At 39.0% G+C, this 21,298-nt stretch overlaps 2 protein-coding genes across 12 annotated transcripts in view; one reads left to right on the forward strand and one right to left on the reverse strand.

The window, feature by feature from the left end:
- PNRC2 (proline rich nuclear receptor coactivator 2) overlaps positions 1-2,761 on the forward strand; it is a 3,987-nt gene extending 1,226 nt beyond the window's left edge. Inside the window, exons 2-3 of the mRNA XM_017534556.2 lie at positions 222-427; positions 726-2,761. Coding sequence (XP_017390045.1) covers positions 744-1,163 — 420 coding nt within the window. The 5' untranslated portion in view covers positions 222-427; positions 726-743 and the 3' untranslated portion in view covers positions 1,164-2,761. The remainder of the gene's footprint in view (positions 1-221; positions 428-725) is intronic.
- A 1,725-nt stretch (positions 2,762-4,486) lies between these two features.
- Positions 4,487-20,723, reverse strand: SRSF10 (serine and arginine rich splicing factor 10). Of its 11 annotated transcripts, XR_001826997.1 has the most exons (8): positions 20,454-20,711; positions 19,003-19,167; positions 18,258-18,625; positions 15,010-15,116; positions 11,840-12,002; positions 11,258-11,311; positions 11,023-11,124; positions 7,352-7,390 (listed from the first exon to the last, which is right to left on the reverse strand). XR_001826997.1 is itself a non-coding variant. In XM_017534548.1 (7 exons), the coding sequence occupies exons 1-7, from the start codon at positions 20,516-20,518 to the stop codon at positions 7,330-7,332; spliced, it is 654 nt and encodes a 217-aa protein (XP_017390037.1). In that variant the 5' UTR covers positions 20,519-20,723; the 3' UTR covers positions 4,487-7,329. The 11 variants fall into 11 exon arrangements, 8 of the variants coding, with proteins under 8 accessions (XP_017390037.1, XP_017390041.1, XP_037596579.1 ...); XM_017534548.1 differs by lacking the exon at positions 18,258-18,625 and having other exon boundaries at positions 4,487-7,390; positions 15,010-15,113; positions 19,063-19,167; positions 20,454-20,723; XR_005201239.1 differs by lacking the exon at positions 7,352-7,390 and having other exon boundaries at positions 8,695-11,124; positions 11,258-11,308.
- Positions 20,724-21,298: the final 575 nt, after the last annotated feature.

Here is a 21,298-nt window from a genome sequence, read left to right on the forward strand (position 1 = left end):
TTTTAGTAGAGACGGGGTTTCACCATGTTGACCAGGATGGTCTCGATCTCTTGACCTCGTGATCCACCCGCCTCGGCCTCCCAAAGTGCTGGGATTACAGGCTTAAGCCACCGCACCCAGCCCGGAAGTAGCCTTTTTTTACAGTCAACGATTTTTATAGTAAATCTAAATAACTTTCTCAACGTGTTTTGGAAATAATGAAGGAATCTTTACTTCTCTAGCTAGGACTTCTCTCAAACTTGTGTGCTGAGGAGACTCAGATGTGGGCCTCAGCTCCTAGGGTGAACTCAGCAGATCGGCCCATGAAAACTTCTGTATTGAGACAAAAGAAAGGATCTGTCAGAAAGCAACACTTGTTATCTTGGGCTTGGCAGCAAGGAAGAGGACAGGTATTGGAAATCCTGCAATCTGAAAAGCAGACTGAGAGGTAAGCAGATTAACATCATAATGGGCAAACATTTTATGATGGATCCACCCGAAACCAATTGTTTTTTGCAGATTTGTGGGTAAGCTCATTTTTCTTAGGGAAGGCATAATAAAGCTTGTGCATATATTGGAGTCGGAACAGCTTGCTTTAATTTTTGAGTTAAAGCAGCTGAATAGTCTTATTGCTGAGTCTTGTCCAAAATATCTGGAGTTGTAAGTTGGAGCCATAGAAGCTTCTTAAAGATTCTAAACTTTTCTTAACGGAATTTTACTCAATATTTGTTTCCATTCATTTGTAGGTGACAAAGAAGCTGAAGATGGGTGGTGGAGAGAGGTATAACATTCCAGTGCCTCAATCTCGAAATGTTAGTAAGAACCAACAGCAGCTTAACAGACAGAAGACCAAGGATCAGAATTCCCAGATGAAGATTGTTCATAAGAAAAAAGAAAGAGGACATGGTTATAACTCATCAGCAGCTGCTTGGCAGGCCATGCAAAACGGGGGAAAGAACAAAAATTTTCCAAATAATCAAAGTTGGAACTCTAGCTTATCAGGTCCCAGCTTACTTTTTAAATCTCAAGCTAATCAGAACTATGCTGGTGCCAAATTTAGTGAGCCGCCATCACCAAGTGTTCTTCCCAAACCACCAAGCCACTGGGTCCCTGTTTCCTTTAATCCTTCAGACAAGGAAATAATGACATTTCAACTTAAAACCTTACTTAAAGTACAGGTATAAAATAAGACAAAGTACTTACGCTTAAATTTAGTTATGTTTATGGATAGTTGTCAACTGGTCTGAAACAAATTCGCCAGGGAGTTCATCTATTTGTGTAGAACTGCTAATTAATGTAAAAAATATAGAATGCATCTCATGTATGTGTTGTGTGCACTGTGATGTAATGGTAGTATCAGTGCAACTGAAAACTAAATAATTGTACTTGATATTAAGTGTCCTCAACTGAGTAACTTTTAAGGGGAAACCAGCCAAGTTTAGATTTGGGGAGTGGTATAGGAATCAGCTTTTTCTATTGTTAGGGGAAGATAGTAATTTATCATTCATGGACCAGATTGTTGTGTTGGTGAATCACATTATAAGCGTCCAACACAAGGATTCAGAATTAGGTAAACATCTGCAAGTTTAGTATACTGGAAACACCCAAATCTGTAGTATGCTAACAATCTGATGCACTGCTGAAAGAAAATGTGAATTTTCCTTAAATAATTGTATTTTAGTGAATTATACAGTGGGTGGAAAGGGCATTTGGAGCTCATTAGAATGAGACATAGTACACCCCAATGGCCCTGTTTATTAAATGTAGCGGATTAAGTGTCTGCCAACAAATACACCAAAACCATTTTTTAACAGTATTTAATGGTCACTCAATAGCTTTCAAAATACATTTTTGTATTACAGCACTGCACAAGCTATTCTAATAGTGATCTGGCCTCATCATTCCTGCAAAGCTGGCTTTGGGGAGCTGTATAATGTGAAAATTTTAATTACCTAGGGGAGAAAGAGCCATGTAAATACCTGTAATGAACTTGTAGCATATGTAAAGTTTTCTTGGCCTTTATCTTACAAAAATGGGATATTTTAGTATGAATTTGCTGAATGTAAGACCGTGGACTGTTTTTTATAGTATGGCCTAGTTTTAAAGGTCCAAAATAATTTTTTTTTAAAGTGTGCCCTTGTGCTGAAGTGCCAGTGTATGTATATTATACTTGATTTGGTTGTAAACTATATTTCAAAGCAAATCCTAGTGTGATAAGTTTTATAACTAAAAAGGTTTAAGCTGCTAAAACTATTTTTAAGAGACGTGAAATGCAGTATGGGACTATTTTGTTTTCCTCCTCTAAGCCCAAAGATTAACTAAAGGGTCCCCTCCAACCTTACAGATTTTTGGCTTTCACAATCTTCTAACCTAGGATACAGGTGGTTTAGAGTATGGTGCCAGTGGGGTTTGGTTTTTCTTTGGTCAAGGGTGGGTGGCAATCCAACAGACTACTTATGCAAAAGACAAACTCCTGCATAATACATTGATAACATGTTTTGCCAACCTTAAGAGTAAATCCTTAAATATAGTGAAACCAATAGCAAGTTTAAAAAGCATGTGGGTCAGTTAAAAATTTTTGTTAATGACCTATTTTCTCAATTGGTACCTCTTTTGATGCCTAAGCAGGTAAGCAGATGGCTAAGGTGTATTTCTCCAAATCAAGATGAAGTACTGCCCAAGTTAAATATTGATAACCTAAAGACAAATTTATGTATATATGAATTTGAAGCATAAAATTAAATAAAATTGTTTTCCCCCACTGGCTTGGTTTTATTTTAAACATGGTTTTGATTACCTAATATTTTTAAAAAATGTGTTCTACTTGTCACTGACTTGAAGCTTATATATTCTCAGAATGCTCACAACTCTTTGGACTTCTCAGACTTCAGAACTATAAGCCACTAAATATCTGATTATAAAAAAAGGCTGGTTGCAACTAAAATGTGACAGGAATTTTGGTTTGAAAGGGAGCAACTAGTTTGCTGATATAGAAAAAGGCCACACATGGAAAATGTTGCAAAGCTTTTGAACATTAATTCTATGATCTAGGTTAGTTAAGAACCCTCGTGTTTTAAATATGCTGACAAAAGTATACACAAGGGACCCTCAGAAGAAAAGCATCACAACCACACCTGCTTTCTAATACAGGTTCCAAATGATAGGGCATCTTAAAACCAGTTTGAGAGTAATCCTTAAAATTCTACTAGTCCCACAGCAAAGCTATCTTTTCATGCAAGCTGGAGTTAAGGCAGAGCCAACATTTCAGCCTTCATTTTTTGTTTCCAGGGTAATTTCTGTGAAAAATGCCAAGGATTGCAAAATTGAACTTTGCGTACTGAACACATCTCAGCCTAGCTGTTTGTTTTTAAGCTATATATTGAATACACTAGGTTTTTGGTTTGACTCAAAATGGATGAATGAAGTAGGAGTGAAAAAAGGTTACCTGTAAAAATTTTAGCAGGTTAAAGGTAACCTGAATAAAAGTAACCGTATAAACACCTCATACTTTAGGAAAGGTACTGAGAAGTTTTGGTTAGCCTACATAGGGAATAGTGGTAAGAATTTCCCAAATCAATGCAATTGTGAAATCGGCCATACTGGGAAGCTTCAGGAAATGTGATTTCACTAGGCATGGTGGCTCACACCTGTAATCCCAGCACTTTGAGAGGCTGAGGCAGGTGGATCACGAGGTCAGGAGTTCAAGACCAGCCTGGCCAAGATGGTGAAACCCCCATCTCTATTAAAAATACAGAAAAGATTAGCCAGGAGTGGTGGCACACACCTATAATCCCAGCTTCTCTGGAGGCGGAGCTTGCAGTGAGCTGAGATCGTGCCACTGCACTCCAGCCTGGGTGAAGTTAGAGTGAGATTTTGTCTTAAAAAAAAAAAAAAAAAAAAAAAAAAAAAAAAAAAGCCGGGCGCGGTGGCTCAAGCCTGTAATCCCAGCACTTTGGGAGGCCGAGGCGGGTGGATCACGAGGTCAAGAGATCGAGACCATCCTGGTCAACATGGTGAAACCCCATCTCTACTAAAAATACAAAAAATTGGTTGGGCATGGTGGCGCGTGCCTGTAATCCCAGCTACTCAGGAGGCTGAGGCAGGAGAATTGCCTGAACCCAGGAGGCGGAGGTTGCGGTGAGCCGAGATCGCGCCATTGCACTCCAGCCTGGGTAACGAGTGAAACTCCGTCTCAAAAAAAAAAAAAAAAGTAATTTCAATTTATCTTTTTGATGGCAGTTTATACTATGATAGAATCCAGGTCAAAAACCTTAAGCTTAAAATACATACTGATAAATTTTCTTCTTCCCTAAAACAAGACAGGAAAAAATCTGAAAGGTTTTGTGTAAGTTTGTTTCTACTGTTTTAGTTGCATTCTCTCGTAGGCAATTGCTTTGTAAATCGAGAGGGACAGAGTTCATCTCTAAAACCTCTTATACAAATTAGGAAAAAGTGTACCTGGGTGGTAACAAATCTAAGGTAGAGCAAAATCTTAAAAAAACCAACATTTTTTTTGGCTCCTAGACCACTTTATTTCACTTTCCAGCATTCAAAGAAATGTGATCTGCAAAAAACTAGATACAAAGTCCTTTTACTTCTTTACAAACTACTGTTAGTTCTCAATGAGTTTACATGCCTCACTTTTTATTCCAAGAAAAATCCCCATTGTGCAATACAAGGGTGCAATAGCTGTTACAAATACACAGAAACATAATAAAGATAACCAACACTGTTAGAGGAAGGAGCAGAGGAAAAAATCTGAGAAGGAACCTTTTCCACGGTGACCAGCAGAATGTCTTGTAGGTATCAATAACTGAAGACAAAACACGTTGCTCACTTCACCCTATTTATCAAGTCATCCTATCTAAAATGAGAACAGTTCATGCCTGGGACTTCTACAGGTTTTGCTAGTCCTCCTTCCTAGTAAAACGCCATTAGATCATTCCTAAGCTATTGCTCAAGTCACAGCCTCCCTACATCAGAATATATTCTTAGGTTTTGTAAACAAGAATATCGTCAAAATGCAATACAATGGAAAATCTCTACAAGAGAATGAGATTTGGAAAGCCATGCTTAGAGTCTCTGAGCCACACAGCCGTGAGATCTTGGATTATATTTAATCTCTCATCCAGGAACATTATCCATTTACCTTGTAAAGTTGTGAGGAATGAACATATGCAAGATGCTATCACATGGTGGGTATTCCACAAAGGACAATTTTCTCATCTGTAAAATGGGAATAATACCCACTTCCCAGGAGTGTTTTTAGAATTAAATATTTGAAAAGCACATGGTTTGGCACAGTAAGTCCTCAACAATATTGACAGCATTCAATATAAAGAGAAACAACCACAGAAGAGATCCGAAAGCAATTCATTCAACAGATGCAAAAATTAAAGGTCCTTTTCTGACTTACAATATTTTAGAGAACTACCAACTATTGTTATTGTATTTATATATGTATTCACCTATTTTTAAACAAAATCCCAACTCAATATGCAACTTAACTCTCCCCCTTAAATGTCTTAATTCAAAAGCAAATGGAGAAAGAAGGGAGGTAGAGGGCAAAAAACGTTTATGAACTCTACATATTCTTTTAAAAATACAGAGAACCTCTATCCATAAGAACCACCCACTATGTTAATGAGTGTGTAACTGTATACAACAAAATACTTTTTGTAATTAAATCTAGTCATTTTGGCTCTAAGTAAATTCTAGTTCCCATTATATCAATTTTACTATCTCCATGAAAATAAAGCTATAAAAACATTTCCCCGTTTGATTAAACAACAACAAAAATATAACAAAAGATGAAGCAAGCGAAAAAATTATGGACTTGAACCTAAGATCTGACACTTGCTGTGTGATCCTGGGCAAGTTAAAAAAAAAAATTATGAAATACAGACAAAAGTACCATTTCATACCTCCCTTGAAAATATACCTCTGCTGTATTTTCAAAATTGCTATAAATTAAAAGCTTAAACTCCACTTCCAGATTTTTAGTTAATAATTTTACATGGAAAGTTTTAAATATGTGGCAAAAAGAAGACAAAAATCAAACATGATGGAATCAATGCATAGGTAAAGAAACATCCTAATAAGAAACTAAGGAATCCAAAACATTTCGTGATACTATAAAAGTTATTTATTCACTATACACAGAACATGTCCCCTATAAAATGTACATGTAAATCACTAAAAAGTATAATTTGGTGAACATTTTTTCAATTACAGAACATACTAAATCAGTTGGGATAACAGCTGTCTGCCTCAAAATAATCTAATTATAGCACCCAGTATCCTTTCTATCTAATGCAAAGTTAAATACTTATTTTGGGGGTTATTTCCTAGTATGTGTTTGGTGAGGCAGAGCGAACACTTTAATATAACTCTAGTATATTACAGTCACTGCACAATAAACCAGTTTATTACAGATTAAAACAAATCATTTTTTCATTATTTGTAATATTGGTATCAAACAAATACTGGATACTTTTAAATGGCAGAATAACCACATAATTACTTATTCTTGATAGCATATTGGGTTCTATAATTACATTAAGATATGAATGGTGTAAAATATTGTTACGAATAATATACCTCAAACAAAACAACGAGGTGATACTGTAATGATTCACTAGATTGTGCTCAGTAGACATTTACCGAATAAGGGAATTATTTTTCTCCTCAATTATCCAGTACAATGATTTGCCCATAGTAAGGGCTCAATAAATATTTGCTGGACATATTGACTAGTAAAGAGGTGAGAAGAGATGGGCCCTCTTAGCTGGATGTCAAATGTAATTCGAATTTACCTGGGATGGAGAGTAGTTAAGGAAGATGTAAACTGCCATGTGGTGTACAAGTAAATAAATGCAGATGCCAACAAAGCAAATGATTAAGCAGAAAACACTGGCACCAAAATAAACAAAGGCAAGATTTGCCAATAATGGCCAAAATGGAACTTTTATATTGGACCATGCCTTTTCCCACCCAATTCAGTTTGAGACAGACCAACAGAGGCACTGTAAGAGACTATGGCTGTCTTCCTTGATATTCAGACATCCTATTTTCCAATAATTTGTTATGGATCTGGTACCCACGAATCAATATAAACCTATTCATATTTAGGGATTAGTTTCCACAAGTACAAAGTTGAATTTCCTTTTATTTGTCCTAAAATGCTTACTTTCAAACTTGAAGGGACTTCAATTATTCCACATAGTTTTCGATAACATTCTTTTATCTTTTCAGACCAGAGTCAAAATATTCGTACAGTATTCATACTGCAGCACCTTCCACCCACCCTTTGGTCGCTTGAACTGCCCTTCTTTGGTTCTTTTTCCGCTTTCAGATCTTTCTTGATGTGTAGTAAGCAGAACTGTACTGGGTATTCCAGCTGCAGTTTGGTCTTAAATAAAAGAAGGATGTTTGTCAGTTTGGTTTTCTTTATTCTTCTCTGTGGTATACAGGATTTTGTTAGTTGAACTGGATGTAGCAGCTTACTGGGCCAAATTTTCAAGAGAATAATACAATAGTTCCCAGGTCTTTCCCCTGGGATGTAACTTAACAGCTCATACTCTATGTAGCACCTTTCCTCTCTCACTGAAGCATTATCTCTCATTTTTCTTCTTGCTTACTGGGCTTTAAAAAAAAAATGCAGAGAGATCTTAAGTAAAAGGAGAGGTGAAATGTGTCAGCCCTCATTTGAGTGTTGATATAACCATTCTATTACTATTATTGAGCCCAGTACCACAAACATAGTAGGTACACTCAATTAAGTGGGGGACTCAACTACATCACCCAAAACTAACATAAAACACTATGTAAAGATCCTCATCAAGTACCAGTAGGATCCATCCAAACTACCACAGGTTCAACTGTAACACAGTCCTTTTGAAGCTGTTGGGTGTGTCACTTTAGAAACAACATATAAGATTCTCAATAGTCCATGTTTAAAAACAAGTTGACATAAGTAAAAAATAAAAATAAAATCAGGCCCCGGAGAATGAACAATTTCAATGAGCTATCTCCTCAATCTACTTCTCTCAAATTACAGTCTGTAAAACAAAACAAACCCCTCCCCACAAAAATAACTAAGGACCAGGCCTGGGCTCAAATCCTGGTTCTGCCTCATAGTCTTTTCTTTGTGCCTCAGTTTCCTTATCTGTGATAGGGGGAAAATACAAGTATATCATAGGGTTTTGTGAAGAGTAAATGAGTTAACACATAGCCTTTTCAAGTGCCCGGCACATCATGAATACTTAATAAATTATCAGCTATAATTGTCATAAAGTAGATGGAATTCAAACCACAACCTACTTCCCTGAAGAGGTTATCACTTAGTATTAGCTGCTCATCAACATTCAATTCAAACTGATTTAAAATCATGTCATAAACATTAAGTTCTAATGCATTTGTTTATGAAGAGGGAGAGAATTACTGATCCATCCAATACGAAAGTAAACACTTAGAATTAGCTGATCCAAATTTTATCTTAACACTACCAAAGAACCTCTAAAGTTAACCCAAGAGGCTTAATGAGCAATCATTAAACAACTCTGACATTACACAATGAATTTTTAACTACTGTGTAAAAGATGTACCTTTCTGGCAAGTTCTACCATTTCCAAAGTAAAAGTTATTTGTGCCTAGTGCAACACTGATCAAAAACATTCCTAAATCTATAAAGGATTGTTTCCATTGTTATTTTAGAATCATATTCAATACTGTAATAATTCCAGTTAATCATTATTTCCTTCATTTTCTTTTTATTATAGCATGTTTGCTTAATTTACAGCAAGCAGAAAATAAGCTGGGTCTTGTTTTGATCCAAACATTGATGTTTTAAAGGTTGTACACAATATTTGTTAAAAAGAACATATAAAAATACGTTTTTAGAAGCCTCTATAAGAAAGAAAATACAAAGTTTAACCCCACAACTTTCCTCTTTTCTAGAACTGCAAACTACTGCTACAGTTTTAAATAGACTTTTTGTTGTTTAAACTATACATCCAGAAAAATCTAAAAAAAATTAAAGAAACGTGCATATAAATGATTGCATAGCAGAACATGAACATTAACTGCAAACAGTAAAGAAATTAAAGTTAGAAATACTATCAAATATACAAAGGTTCTAGAATAATCGATCCTTTAAACACATTCCACAAACAGTATTTAAAATCCATCGTTTTATTCTTTACAGGCAAAGCCTAGATTCCAAAAACCAAAATTGAAAAAAGTAATCCTCTAAAAGGAATTGTTTCTCCATAATTCTTACTTATATCTGTAAGCAGGCAATCTGATTTTTAAAGATGCTATCTTTTTATTCTGAAATGAAATTGGACATGTCAAGTCACTTTTGTCCCCAAAACGATCTTTCAGAAAAATACTAGAAATTATTAATGGTTAAGGGTATTACTTCATTTTTAGTCAGGTACTACACTGATAATCAAAAACTCAGAAGATGTGACTCTTGCTTAAAACTGACTAATCCTTTTTCCAAAATTATTTTAAATTTCATGGCACCACAGAATTGCCTAGTATGAGTGTTGTCTTTCAACTTGCCTCATATTAAATAAACTGAGGTGTGAAAAGCAGGCCTCGCTCATAAAGAGGCAGGCAAATTTTGATACAAATGCACAGGCCAAGTGCTGTAAGCATCAAAAAATTTCAGTTCTTTTACACTATGCACACACACACACACACACAAAACCTACTTTGAAACAATTTACTCCCTTCTAACAGCAGTAAGAAAACTAAGCAATATTATGGTCAACAACGTTCCTTAAACTTTAGAATAACTACGTAAGAATATTCCTTTCTCCTTAAAATTATTTTTGCCATCATCAACCTGCTCAAATTTTAAGATAAGTTTCTGTGTTTTCTATGTTCCAAATCTTCACAGGAACCAGAAAAAAAGCAGTGAAGGCTTCATGTTTCAGTCAAAAACTCAATCTCCCTGAAAATATGACCTAACTCAGCTGGCATCATTCCCCAAAGACAGTGGGGTTAACAAAAGAACTAATCCACACTTCATCGTAAGTAATTATCATGGGCCTAGACATTTCTTTTTTTTTTTTTTTTTTTGAGATGGAGTTTCACTCTTGTCACCCAGGCTGGAGTGCAGTGACGCAATCTTGGCTCACTGCAACTGTCACCTCCCAGGTTCCAGCAATTCCCCTGCCTCAGCCTCCCAAATAGCTAGGATTACAAGCGTGCACCACCACACCCAGCTAATTCTGTATTTTTAGTAGAGGGGGTTTCATCCTGTTGGTCAGGCTGGTCTCGAACGCCTGACCTCATGACCCCACCCGCCTTGGCCTCCCAAAGTGCTGGGATTACAGGCGTGAGCCACCGCGCCCGGCCGGGCCTAGACATTTTGACAAGACATAAAGGCCCACCCTGAACCTAAGTGTGTCTGAGCAGTCAGTGCTGTACTGTGGCTACTACTTCACTTTTGTATCATTCTATCTTATTAGCAAGCTACATTTCTAGGTTAACAGTTCTACCAAATATGAATATGAAAGTTTATTTTTAATGAGACAATGTTGCAAATTATGGTCAACCAACATCTTTTCACCAAATACTTCAAGCATAAAAAATGAGAATCTTTACAAAAATATACAGAGACACCACAAATTGGTAGCTGCCCATAACATTAAACAAACTGGACTCTTAAGAGTGGCTTCTCAACAGCATATCATTTTAATTATAACCATTGCCTGGTACAGGGAAAACTAACAAGTGTTTTTTAAGCATCATTGCAACATTGTATTCCTGATAATTTAAGTAAACCAAACTATGAGTAAATGATACATGCCTAAAAATGACCATGGTTTATACTATCAGTGGCCACTGGACTTAGGACTAGTCCAAGACCTTGATCTAGATTTTGACCTAGACCTAGACTGTGATCTTGACTGAGATTTGGATCTAGGTGGTTCTTTTTTCCTTGATTCCTTTTCATATCTTGAGCCAGACTTATAATGTGTTTTGGAATCTGTTTTAGAGGTGCCTCTAGTTTTGGTGTGAGATGCAGACCTAGAACGTGATTTAGCCTTCATTTCTTTCTTGGGCTGGGACTTGGACCGTGATCTTGAATTGGATTTAGATCTTGAAAAAGATCGATTTCGGTGTTTGAATCTTTCAAAACAGAGGAGAGATATAATTAGAGTAAAAATTAGATTCTATATTAATCAAATTTGTTACTTTTAGAGCAAAAGTTCACTCTGAAATTAAAAAACACATGAGTCTTTTTCAAAGCAAAGTTATTTACCTATCATTGTCGGAATGGCTTCTGCTACGCCGTGGTCTTCCAGTCGGTCTACTGCTAAAAAGCATATCAGAAAAAGCAGTGACAAATATCTAGTTGTAGAGGCAAAATTTCTAATTAAAGCAAACCATAAAACTTTTCTTTTTTTTTTGAGATGGAGTCTCACTCTGTCACCCAGGCTGGAATCCAATGGCGCAGTATCAGCTCATTGCAACCTCCGCCTCTCGGGTTCAAGCGATTCTCCTGCCTCAGCCTCCCAAGTAACTGGGATTACAGGCGCCCACCACTACGCCCGGATAATTTTTGTATTTTTCGCAGAGATGAGGTTTCACCATGTTGGTAAGGCTGGTCTCAAACCCCCAACTTTAGGTGATCTGCCCGCCTCAACCTCCCAAAGTGCCAGGATTACAGGCGTGAGCCACTGCATCCAGCCATAAAACTTTTAAAATGCTAAAAGATTTTTTTGTCTCAATGAAACATTCAACGTATATAATTAAAAGCATACAAAAAGGTAAAAAAAAAAATTAAATGCTAACAAATACATCTTTTTTTAAACAGATCACTGTGTTTACGCATCACACTTACTTTCTAGGACTATACGATCTTCTATAGTTGTAATCAAAAGACCGACTTCTTGATCTCCTTCTTTCGTAACTTCGGCTTCTTGAACGTCTGTATCTGTCATAATCATCATAGCGTGAAGAACTGTACACATTCCTCCCTTCCTTGGCTTTCATCTGATTTGGTGCTAGGAAATACAAGTAACAGAAATACTTAGAAATACTAAAAACAGTACTGAAGCCCTCAATAAATAGGGTAAAAAAATCTCTGCATGAGTGTGTATGACCAGGCATGGTGGCTCACACCTGTAAACCCAGTACTTTGGGAGGTTTAAGTGGGAGGATCATTTGAGCCAGGAGTTTGAGACCAGCCTGGGGCAACATAGCAATATCCCATTGCTACAAAAAATAATTAGCTGTGCCTGGTGGCTCACATATGTATTCCAGCTACCTGGGAGGCTGAGGTGAGAAGATCACTTGAGCTCATGAGTTTGAGGATGCAGGAATCGTGATCACACAACTGCATGTCAGCCTGGGGGACAGAGACCCTGTCTCTAAAAAAATAATAACAATAACAAAGTGTGTGTTTTGGAGTGTTTTTTTTTTTTTTAATTTTATTTTTGAGACCAGAGTCCTGCTCTGTCACACAGGTTGGAGTGCAGTGGTGCAATCTCAGCTCACTGCAACCTCCACCCCACACCAGTTCAAGCCATTCTTCTGCCTCAGCCTCCTGAGTAGCTGAGATTACAGAAACGTGCCACCATACCTGGCTAATTTTTGCATTTTAGTAGAGACACGTTTCACCATATTGGCCAGGCTGGTCTCAAATTCCTGACCTAAAACGATCTGCCCGCCTCAGCCTTCCAAAGTGCTGGGATTACAGGTGTCAGCCACTGTACCCAGCCTGGAGTCTGTTTTAGAGGTGTCTTATAGTTTTGGTGTGAGATGCAGATGCAGAAAGTGATTTAGCCTAGGTTGGGTTGAAGTTAACTGCAAATATTGACCTTAGAAAAGGCATGTTTTTCTTTTTCCTTTTTTTTTGAGACGGAGTTTCGCTCTTGTTGCCCAGGGTGGAAGTGAGATGGTGTGATCTTGGCTCACCGCAACCTGTGCCTCCCGGGTTCAAGCGATTCTCCTGCCTCAGCCTCCTGAGTAACTGGGATTACAGGCATGCGCCACCATGCCTAGTTGATTTTTTATTTTTAGTAGAGATGGGGTTTCTCCATGTTGGTCAGGCTGGCCTCAAACTCCTGACCTCAGGTGATCCGCCCACCCGACCTATGTATTTATTTTCAAGAAAATATACTAGAAGACTGTTTTGTGTTAAAAATAATACTCGATTATACCCAACTTTTTTTGAGACAAGAGTCACTTTGTAGCCAGGGCTGGAGTGCAGTGGTGCAATCTCAGTGGCTACCGCCGCCTCCAGGGCTCAAGTGATTCTCCTGCCTCAGCCTATTAAGTACGTGGGATTACAGGTGCTCGCCACCACGCCCAGCTAATTTTTTGTATTTTTAGCAGAGATGGTGTTTCACCATGTTGGCCAGGCTGGTCTCAATCTCCTGACCTTGTGATTGCCCACCATGGCCTCCCCAAATGCTGGGATTACAGGCGTGAGCCACCGTGCCCAGCCCTATCTCCAACTATTTTCAAAATCTTTCACCACCTAGCTTGTTAGCCAAGACCTGCCAACTATTCCAACACTGGGAACCTATACCATAAAAGGATTTTTTTTAAACTCAAAATGGGAGTGAGTGGCTTTTTGAGAGTCGGTCTTGCTGTTACCCAGGCTGGAGTACAGTTGTGGAACATGGCTCACTGCAGCCTCAACCTCCTGGGCCCAACTGATTCTCCTGCCTAGCTGGGACCATAGGTATGCACTACCACGCCTGACTAATTTATTTTCTTTTTTGTAAAGACAGGGATCTCACTTTGCTGCCCAGGCTGGTCTCAAACTCCTGGGCTCAGGCAATTCTCCTGCCTAGGCCTCCTAAAATGGTGGGATTACAGGTATGAGCTACCACATCCATCCATTTTACATTTCTTTTCTAACCACAGAGTATTAGTTTATTTTCATGCTGCCATTTTACATTCTTAAACGGTTGAAAAAAATGACCACTGAACTGTATTGATTTGGAATGATCCCGCCATGGATTCTATTCATTAGGAACCCAACAAAATATTTATAGGTGGTAAGAACCTAAGTAGAATAAGGCATTCCTAAATGCCTTATATACACTTCAATTCTTATCTCATTCAATTCAATGAAGCAGATATTTTACATATTAGAGTACATTAATGCATAACCAGGAATCTATTACCCAACTCAAGAACCAGTTACCAATAGTTTGTGTCTACTCAAGTGTTGCTCTTCTCTTCAGCAGCTATTTTAATCTCTTAATTGGTATCTTGCCCAAGACAACATAATGGCTAAGCCAGAATTCAAACACAGGTCTATTTGACTCTAAAACCTGTACTCCTGCCTCATAAGTATGCAGCAAACATCTGGTTAGCCTGCATTAAGTTGGTTAACTTTCAGAAGAGGCTAGATATAAAGGCCGGGCGTAGTGGCTCACGCCTGTAATCCTAGCACTTTGGGAGGCCGAGGCAGGTAGATTACCTGAAGGCAGGTAAAAAACAAGAGTCTAGATATATTTCAGGCACTACGATCTCCACCTCCCACCTATACCTTCTCCAAAACTTTATAATACATTTGAAAAATATGATGAAATATTCAAGACACCCCATTTTCTTAAAAATGATCCTTTTGGGCCAAGTGTAGTGGCTCACGTCTGTAATACCGGCACTTTGGGAGGCTGAGGTGTGCGATTACTTGAGGTGGGGAGTTTGAGGGCAGCCTGGCCAAAATGGTGAAACTCCATCTCTACTAAAAATACAAAAATCAGCCAGGTGTGGTGGCATGCATCTGTAATCTCAGCTAGTCAGAAGGCTGAGGCATGAGAACCGTTTGAACCCAGGAGGTGGAGGTTGCAGTGAGCTGAGATTAAACCACTGTACTCCAGCCTGAGTGACAGAGTGAGGCTGTTTCAAAAAAACAAAACAAAACAAAAACCCAAAAAAAGATCCTTTTGAGTTTTGAACAGATACACAAATTGCTTAAATTCTTTTAAAAAAAATCTCAAAACACTACCTAAAAAATAATGCATCATACACATCAGGTATAAGGGTACTTACTCTTCCGATCCCCCTGGGCAAACTGTATTTCAATCTGCCGTCCACAAATCCACTTTCTGTCCAAATTATGTAAAGCATCTTCTGCATCACGAACATCCTCAAATGTGCTAAATGTTAAGGGGCTTGGGAAGTTTTGCAAACTTTGATAATGAATGAAAGTTCAGTTCATACGTCTGGAACAATTCACAATCTCCCAGTATTATTCCAGAAAATCAACCAGACCCCACTTACTAGTTGGTGATTCAGTTGGATTCAGCCATTAACACTTCACAGTATAAAAGCACTTGTGATTTCCTAAGGCACACATTTGAAAATGTATGAATACATATTGCAGTAAAGTGATTATTGAAATAAGATGTTATAGCTGAATCACCAAGTTGTCCTTCCTATCCAAGAATTTTCCTAAGTTTTAAGAATTAAGTTTACAAAAAAGAAAAACAAATATCAGTTCTATGTTGTATGTTAAAAGTTTCTTAAAACCAAAACACTGTTTTTTCGTATGTTTCAAATGAAAAAAAGAAAATGCCAATAGTTCTTGTGTAAGCAAGCAGTATATGCCTTACCTTACAAGAGACGAAAGTATTAACCTCAAATTAATTTCGCTATTTTCTTTTTCATATATAGCTAATACTACTATTTTACTGTCTTCCTTGCACTGCATGGGAAGACAAGCATGCTAGCCATTTGTGGGCATCGAGACAGAGTCAAGCAGTACTAAAGACAATCACTATACCAAAAGCATTATTACGTCCATGCAGACTGTAAAAGCATGCTATCAAGAAACAACAGACCACTGTAAGGACTCCTAGACCGGAAAACCCTAACCATGATCCGAAATATACAATTTCTTGCAAAGAAATGGGTTTGAGACTGGTTTCTAACTTGAGAATTTCAAGGTATTATTTACCAGCTTTAAGCAGGAACTGCTGGTACTTGTTTTTGATCTGAGAAGCTAAGCCCTTTGTCTTCCCTGGTCATGTCAGCAACGATACTATGAGAACTCCTGGCTTTACATAGTTATTCTGTCCAAACCTAGCTCCTTTCCTAAAAGCATCATCATGACAGAGGTGAAGCACACATTCAAGGCAGTGTTTGGTACCAATGGTTTGGAAAGAGAGCTAGGTTAGGTCCGGGTATAGAGTTTCATTCTATCCTAAAAAAATCACTATTCTAGTTTGCACATTTTTATTTCCTAAATTTGAGACAACACAAAACTGAAGATTTGGAGAGGTATTTTATAAATTGTACACTTCTTTTTTGAGACTGATACTGGTATTCTTTTATTTTAGAGACTAAAAGGTCTGCCTTACTATTCACTCTTTGTTCTGAACGGAATTAAGGACTGCAGGTTTCCAGCTCTCTCTTCCTGAGGCCATTATGAATAGATTAAATGGAAGGACAAGGTTTAAATAACTGGGCTTTCAACATGAAAAGGCAAAGGCTGACGGGGAATTTAGAACCTTGAATACTGTAACTGAACATCCCTCAAGGTTAATGCAGCTGGGCTCTAAACTAATTAGAAGGAGTAAGTTCACTTAATGGGTATACTACTTTGTTACCCCAGGAGACAGAATATAAGTATAAAAAGGATTTCTATTGAGAGCCATAAAAATTATTAATGAGAGCAGAGCATCCTCTCTGGGGCTATCCTCAAAAACAGAATCCTGGGCTGATGGCAAGTTTCTACTGTACTCGGTAAGCCAGGGATAGGAAGAAAAGGCTAACTGGGAATTGAGTCAGAGACAGTAGCAGCAAAGGCAGCTAAGCATCACTCTGATGTCAGTCATGGAGAAATTTGTACTTTATGGTCTTTTCAAAAATGAAACTGATAAGCCTGTTATTTCATCTATTTTAAGACCACAGACTTACTGAATATGTATTAAAAATTATCATTCTCCTTTAGATTGCTTTGAATTACTACCCTTTTCTGCCTCAAGTATCACATAGTCTTGAATCAAAACTACTACTGACCTTGATTCCTGGGCCACCCAACACTAGGTAAAATTAGGTTTATACTGTAAGACAGAATGTACTGCTACCTTCATTTAATAAGCCAAATATGGCCGGGCACGGTGGCTCAAGCCTGTAATCCCAGCACTTTGGGAGGCCGAGGCGGGTGGATCACGAGGTCAAGAGATCAAGACCATCCTGGTCAACATGGTGAAACCCCGTCTCTACTAAAAATACAAAAAATTAGCTGGGCATGGTGGCACGTGCCTGTAATCCCAGCTACTCAGGAGGCTGAGGCAGGAGAATTGCCTGAACCCAGGAGGCGGAGGTTGCGGTGAGCCGAGATCGCGCCATTGCACTCCAGCCTGGGTAACAAGAGCGAAACTCCATTTCAAAAAAAAAAAAAAAAAAAAGCCAGATACAGCAATTATCTTCTCTATAATACAGGTTTGCAACCAATTCTCACAATTGTCCTTGACAGCTGGCCCTGCAGGAGTAGTTTTTGGCTTTTCCCTGTCTCACAAGGACTCCACTAATGTATTGTAAGTTTCAGGAGGCCCACTGAATTTAAGCAGGAAGAATTTTTCCTAGTTTGAGGTCCACAACCCAAACCCTTGTTGCAGGGAGATGATCTCACACTTAAAGGAGGAAGTAAGATCACCTGAAACTCTGGGTCAGGGACCAGTCTCTCATAGGTCCCAATTAGGCATCTACATTAGGGAGAATGCCTTCTGCAACTCATTCAGGGCCAACTTATCATTTTCGATAAAGGAGCACAGGGCTAGCAGTCTTCACAGGGCTAAATTCCAGAAGTTAAGGGTTTATGTGTCCCCAGCAAGCACTTTAAAATCTATATATAAACAGAATTTCTAGTGGCTCTGACCCTGTAAGACCACCCAAGCTGTTTCTAAGTAGTCCCCAGTGCATACACCTGTCTCTCCTTTAAGCAGGGCTCTGTGGCTTAACCCCAGAACCCCATGCTACTCCAAAGAGCGCTGCCTGCTACTCTGTGACATCTGACCACCGGGTCCAAAATCAAAATATGCTGAATTTAATCTTAACAATATACATCCTGTTACACTTTAGCTTTAAGAGAGAGTGCATTTATACAAGACCACAATCACAACATCAAAGGCCCACACAAACCAAGTTATAGGTTTTGTCACTAGACCAAACCAGAATAATTTTGAAAATTAACTGCTTACAAAAAAAAAAAAAAAAAAAAAAAAAAAAAAAAAAAAAAAAAAAAAAAAAAAAAAAAAAAAAAAGAAAAGAAAAATAGTTATTCTGTAGGATACATCAGGTATGACTCCTTTAATCTTGGCCATCATTCAATTCAACTTCATCTTGACCTTTAACTCTTTAAGTGCTTGTCAGAAGGACTTGTCATGAGATGCTTGGCCAAATATGACAGATGGCTTTATCTTTAACTTTGAAAAACAACCTTTTCCCCCTTTTGTAGATAAAGCGAGGCTTTGTCTCCCATTAGGCTTGTCCTTCTTCCAGCTTTTCTTTATTTTTTCTTTTCCCAAACTCTCCCTTCTCTTCAAGCCTGATCCTTAAGAGGTCTTTGGCTTGTCTACTTGCCTTAAGTGTTGAACTCTACTCTAAAGGTTCTTTCATGCTTTCTCTTTGGGGTCGCCATAACTGTACAGCTTTACATTCTCTGAGGTAACAACAGAGGACAGCAAATTAGGGGACAATATTAAAGAAGTTTACCTCATTGTTATACAATTTGTTTTTGATCAAGTGATTCAAATTAACAAACAAGAATACCAAATTTTAATTGCTAAGCACAAGAACATATTAACTTTCAATGGACTTAAAGGTAGTAGCAACCAGAGTGCATTCAAATTTAAATCACACATATAATCATTGATTTGAGTTTCAGAAGCATGAATGGGAATTTAAATATTTTACCATTTTTGGATTAACTTTAAGAAACAACAAGAGCAATGTGTGAGTCAGAATTAATTTTCAAAAATTTGAAGACACAGACATTAGAGGACAAAAACAAACCACTTTTTAGATGTTACCACTTACATAAACTTGAATTTCAAACTTCAACACCCCTCACTAATCAGCCATCTGAAGAAAGGATATTGAACATAAGCAAATCCTCTTGGACGGCGAGTGTAGAAATCAAGTGGAACATACACATCAACTATAGGACCATAACGACCAAATTCACGCCGTAAATCTTCAGACCTAAAACATCACAAAAAGACCTCAAATGTTTATGTTCAAGTCCTTAAGGTGTATAGGCAATATATCTTTTTGATAAAGGAAAGCTAGGTTCGAGAATTTGAAAGATAAAAAACGCAGTTTACATTAACAGAACAACAACAGACATTCGATGTTGTTGGGAATGAACTTTGTTTTCATCTATAGCCTTAGTTTTTCATAAAAGGTACAACAGCATTAGGTTGTATATAAGCATTGCTATTTTTTGTTTTACTTTGAAAAACACCAAGCACTTATTTTTACTCCCCAATTTTAGCGACAGGTTTAGACACTTAACAGAAGGCAAATATGGGCTGAAAAAGTCACAAATATCGAATGCCTTAACTAATGTCAAAATGACGTAAAGGGAAAATTTCTCTAGACGCTAACATAATTACCATTATGTCTTTCCTGCTTAAACTTAAGACAAAAAAAGAATCACAAAGCTAGCAAAAAATAAACCCAACAAAAACACCAAAAAACCTAAACCATGTATTTCCTGTGTGCAGATTATTTGTGAAATACGAAGCCTTATTTGTAGTTAAGACCTCTTCCAAAATAATCTGGAAGCAACTCGAAACAAGGGAATGGTGAGAACAAAGCCTACTTAAGGTAGGTCTGAATTAATCTAATTTGGCTGTCAACGTCCTAATGATTGAGGCTTCCTAAACCTCCCTTTTCAAAGGGTGACCAGAATTTCCAGGAAATAAAAACTACTCGCAACATGTAACTGGAAGAATCTAACTCCCCAAATCTCAACGTTCCCTTTCTCCAAACACTTCCAACTGATTAAAAACCCCAAATATTAACAACGGCAACAACAAAAAGGATAAAACCAGCATTCCTCTCCCTCGATCCCGTTATTTCATCTTACTCATTTTTAGCTGGAGAAAAAAAATCTCTGGGCCGAGGGGGCGTGCACCCCGAAGAACGTGAACTTCGAATCAATGGGGAGCGGCCGTCGGGTGGCGGAAAGGCCGCGGCGGGGGCTGCCCGCGCCGGCAAGAAGCGGGGAAAAAGGGGCTGCGAACTGCGGAGGGGGAGGGGGACCGAGAAACCACGCCACGCGGCTGGGTGAGGGCAGAGGCGCGGCCCTCACTTCCACCCGGCGGCTGAGGCCGGCTACGCGGCCTAGTTCGGCGCCAAAGCGGGAGCGGGACCCGCCATCTTCGCCCTGTCCCCTCCCCCGGCCCCGTGCCGCCACCGCCAGGGTCCTCTCCGGGAGCCTGCGGCCTCCCCGCCTAGGCCCGGAGTACCTGCCTTGTACCCACCTGGTGTCGTCGGCCACGTTCCTGACGAACAGAGACGTGTTTGGGGGACGCAGGTAGCGAGACATGGCGGCGGCGTGTCTCGGCCGGGCGCACTAACGGGTTCAGCAAACCGTCCGCAGCTCCGACGCCGAAGCCTCACACACACGGCCAGAAGGCTCCGCTACTGCAACCGCCTCTTCTCGCGAGACTTCACTCCCGCCCCCACTCCCCCCTCCTACCTCGGCGCAAAGCCGGGCCCGCAACGGTTCTTTCCCGCGAGATCAACAGACGTGCGCCTGCGCATGCGGAGAACTGGCGCACGCGCCTCAGCCTCGGTCTTGTTCATTGGCTTCTTGCGGTGCCTCTTCCCCTCCCCCTAGCCTGTTCTTTCTTCTGGTCTTCACTTTCCCGCTCTTTTCTTCTTGGCACTCCCCTTCATCCCCACCCCCAAATCAGGAAGCAGGTGTTTTAGTCTTTAGGCCGAACTTAGCAGTTGTTACTAAGTGGACAGATTTTTAAGCTATGTGATTTAGAGAGGCTGCCTTAAATTTCCCCTTTAGCCCAAGTTATGCTCTGCTTTTATTTTGCCTTAAATTTCCCGTTTGTTGGTTCCACTATTGAAGCATGGTGTTATTAAGAAAAAAAAAAAAAATCCCGTTTGGTCCAGGTTATGCCCTGACCAGCAAGAGAAGGATTTATAGCTTCTTGTATTAAGTGTGCAAAGGAAGGAGGTGTGTTCCCTAGCGCAGAGTCGGGCCTGTCTTTCCAGTGCTTTCAACCCGCCTTTGCCCCTCACCCAAACCCTGGCCATCTCCACTTAGCCGCGCATTTGGCTCCCAACCTTCTGGGTGGGACCAGACCTCACA

The sequence above is a fragment of the Cebus imitator genome, unplaced genomic scaffold (genome assembly GCF_001604975.1).
Source record: "Cebus imitator isolate Cc_AM_T3 unplaced genomic scaffold, Cebus_imitator-1.0 Scaffold87, whole genome shotgun sequence".
NCBI classification, from domain to species: Eukaryota; Metazoa; Chordata; class Mammalia; order Primates; family Cebidae; genus Cebus; species Cebus imitator.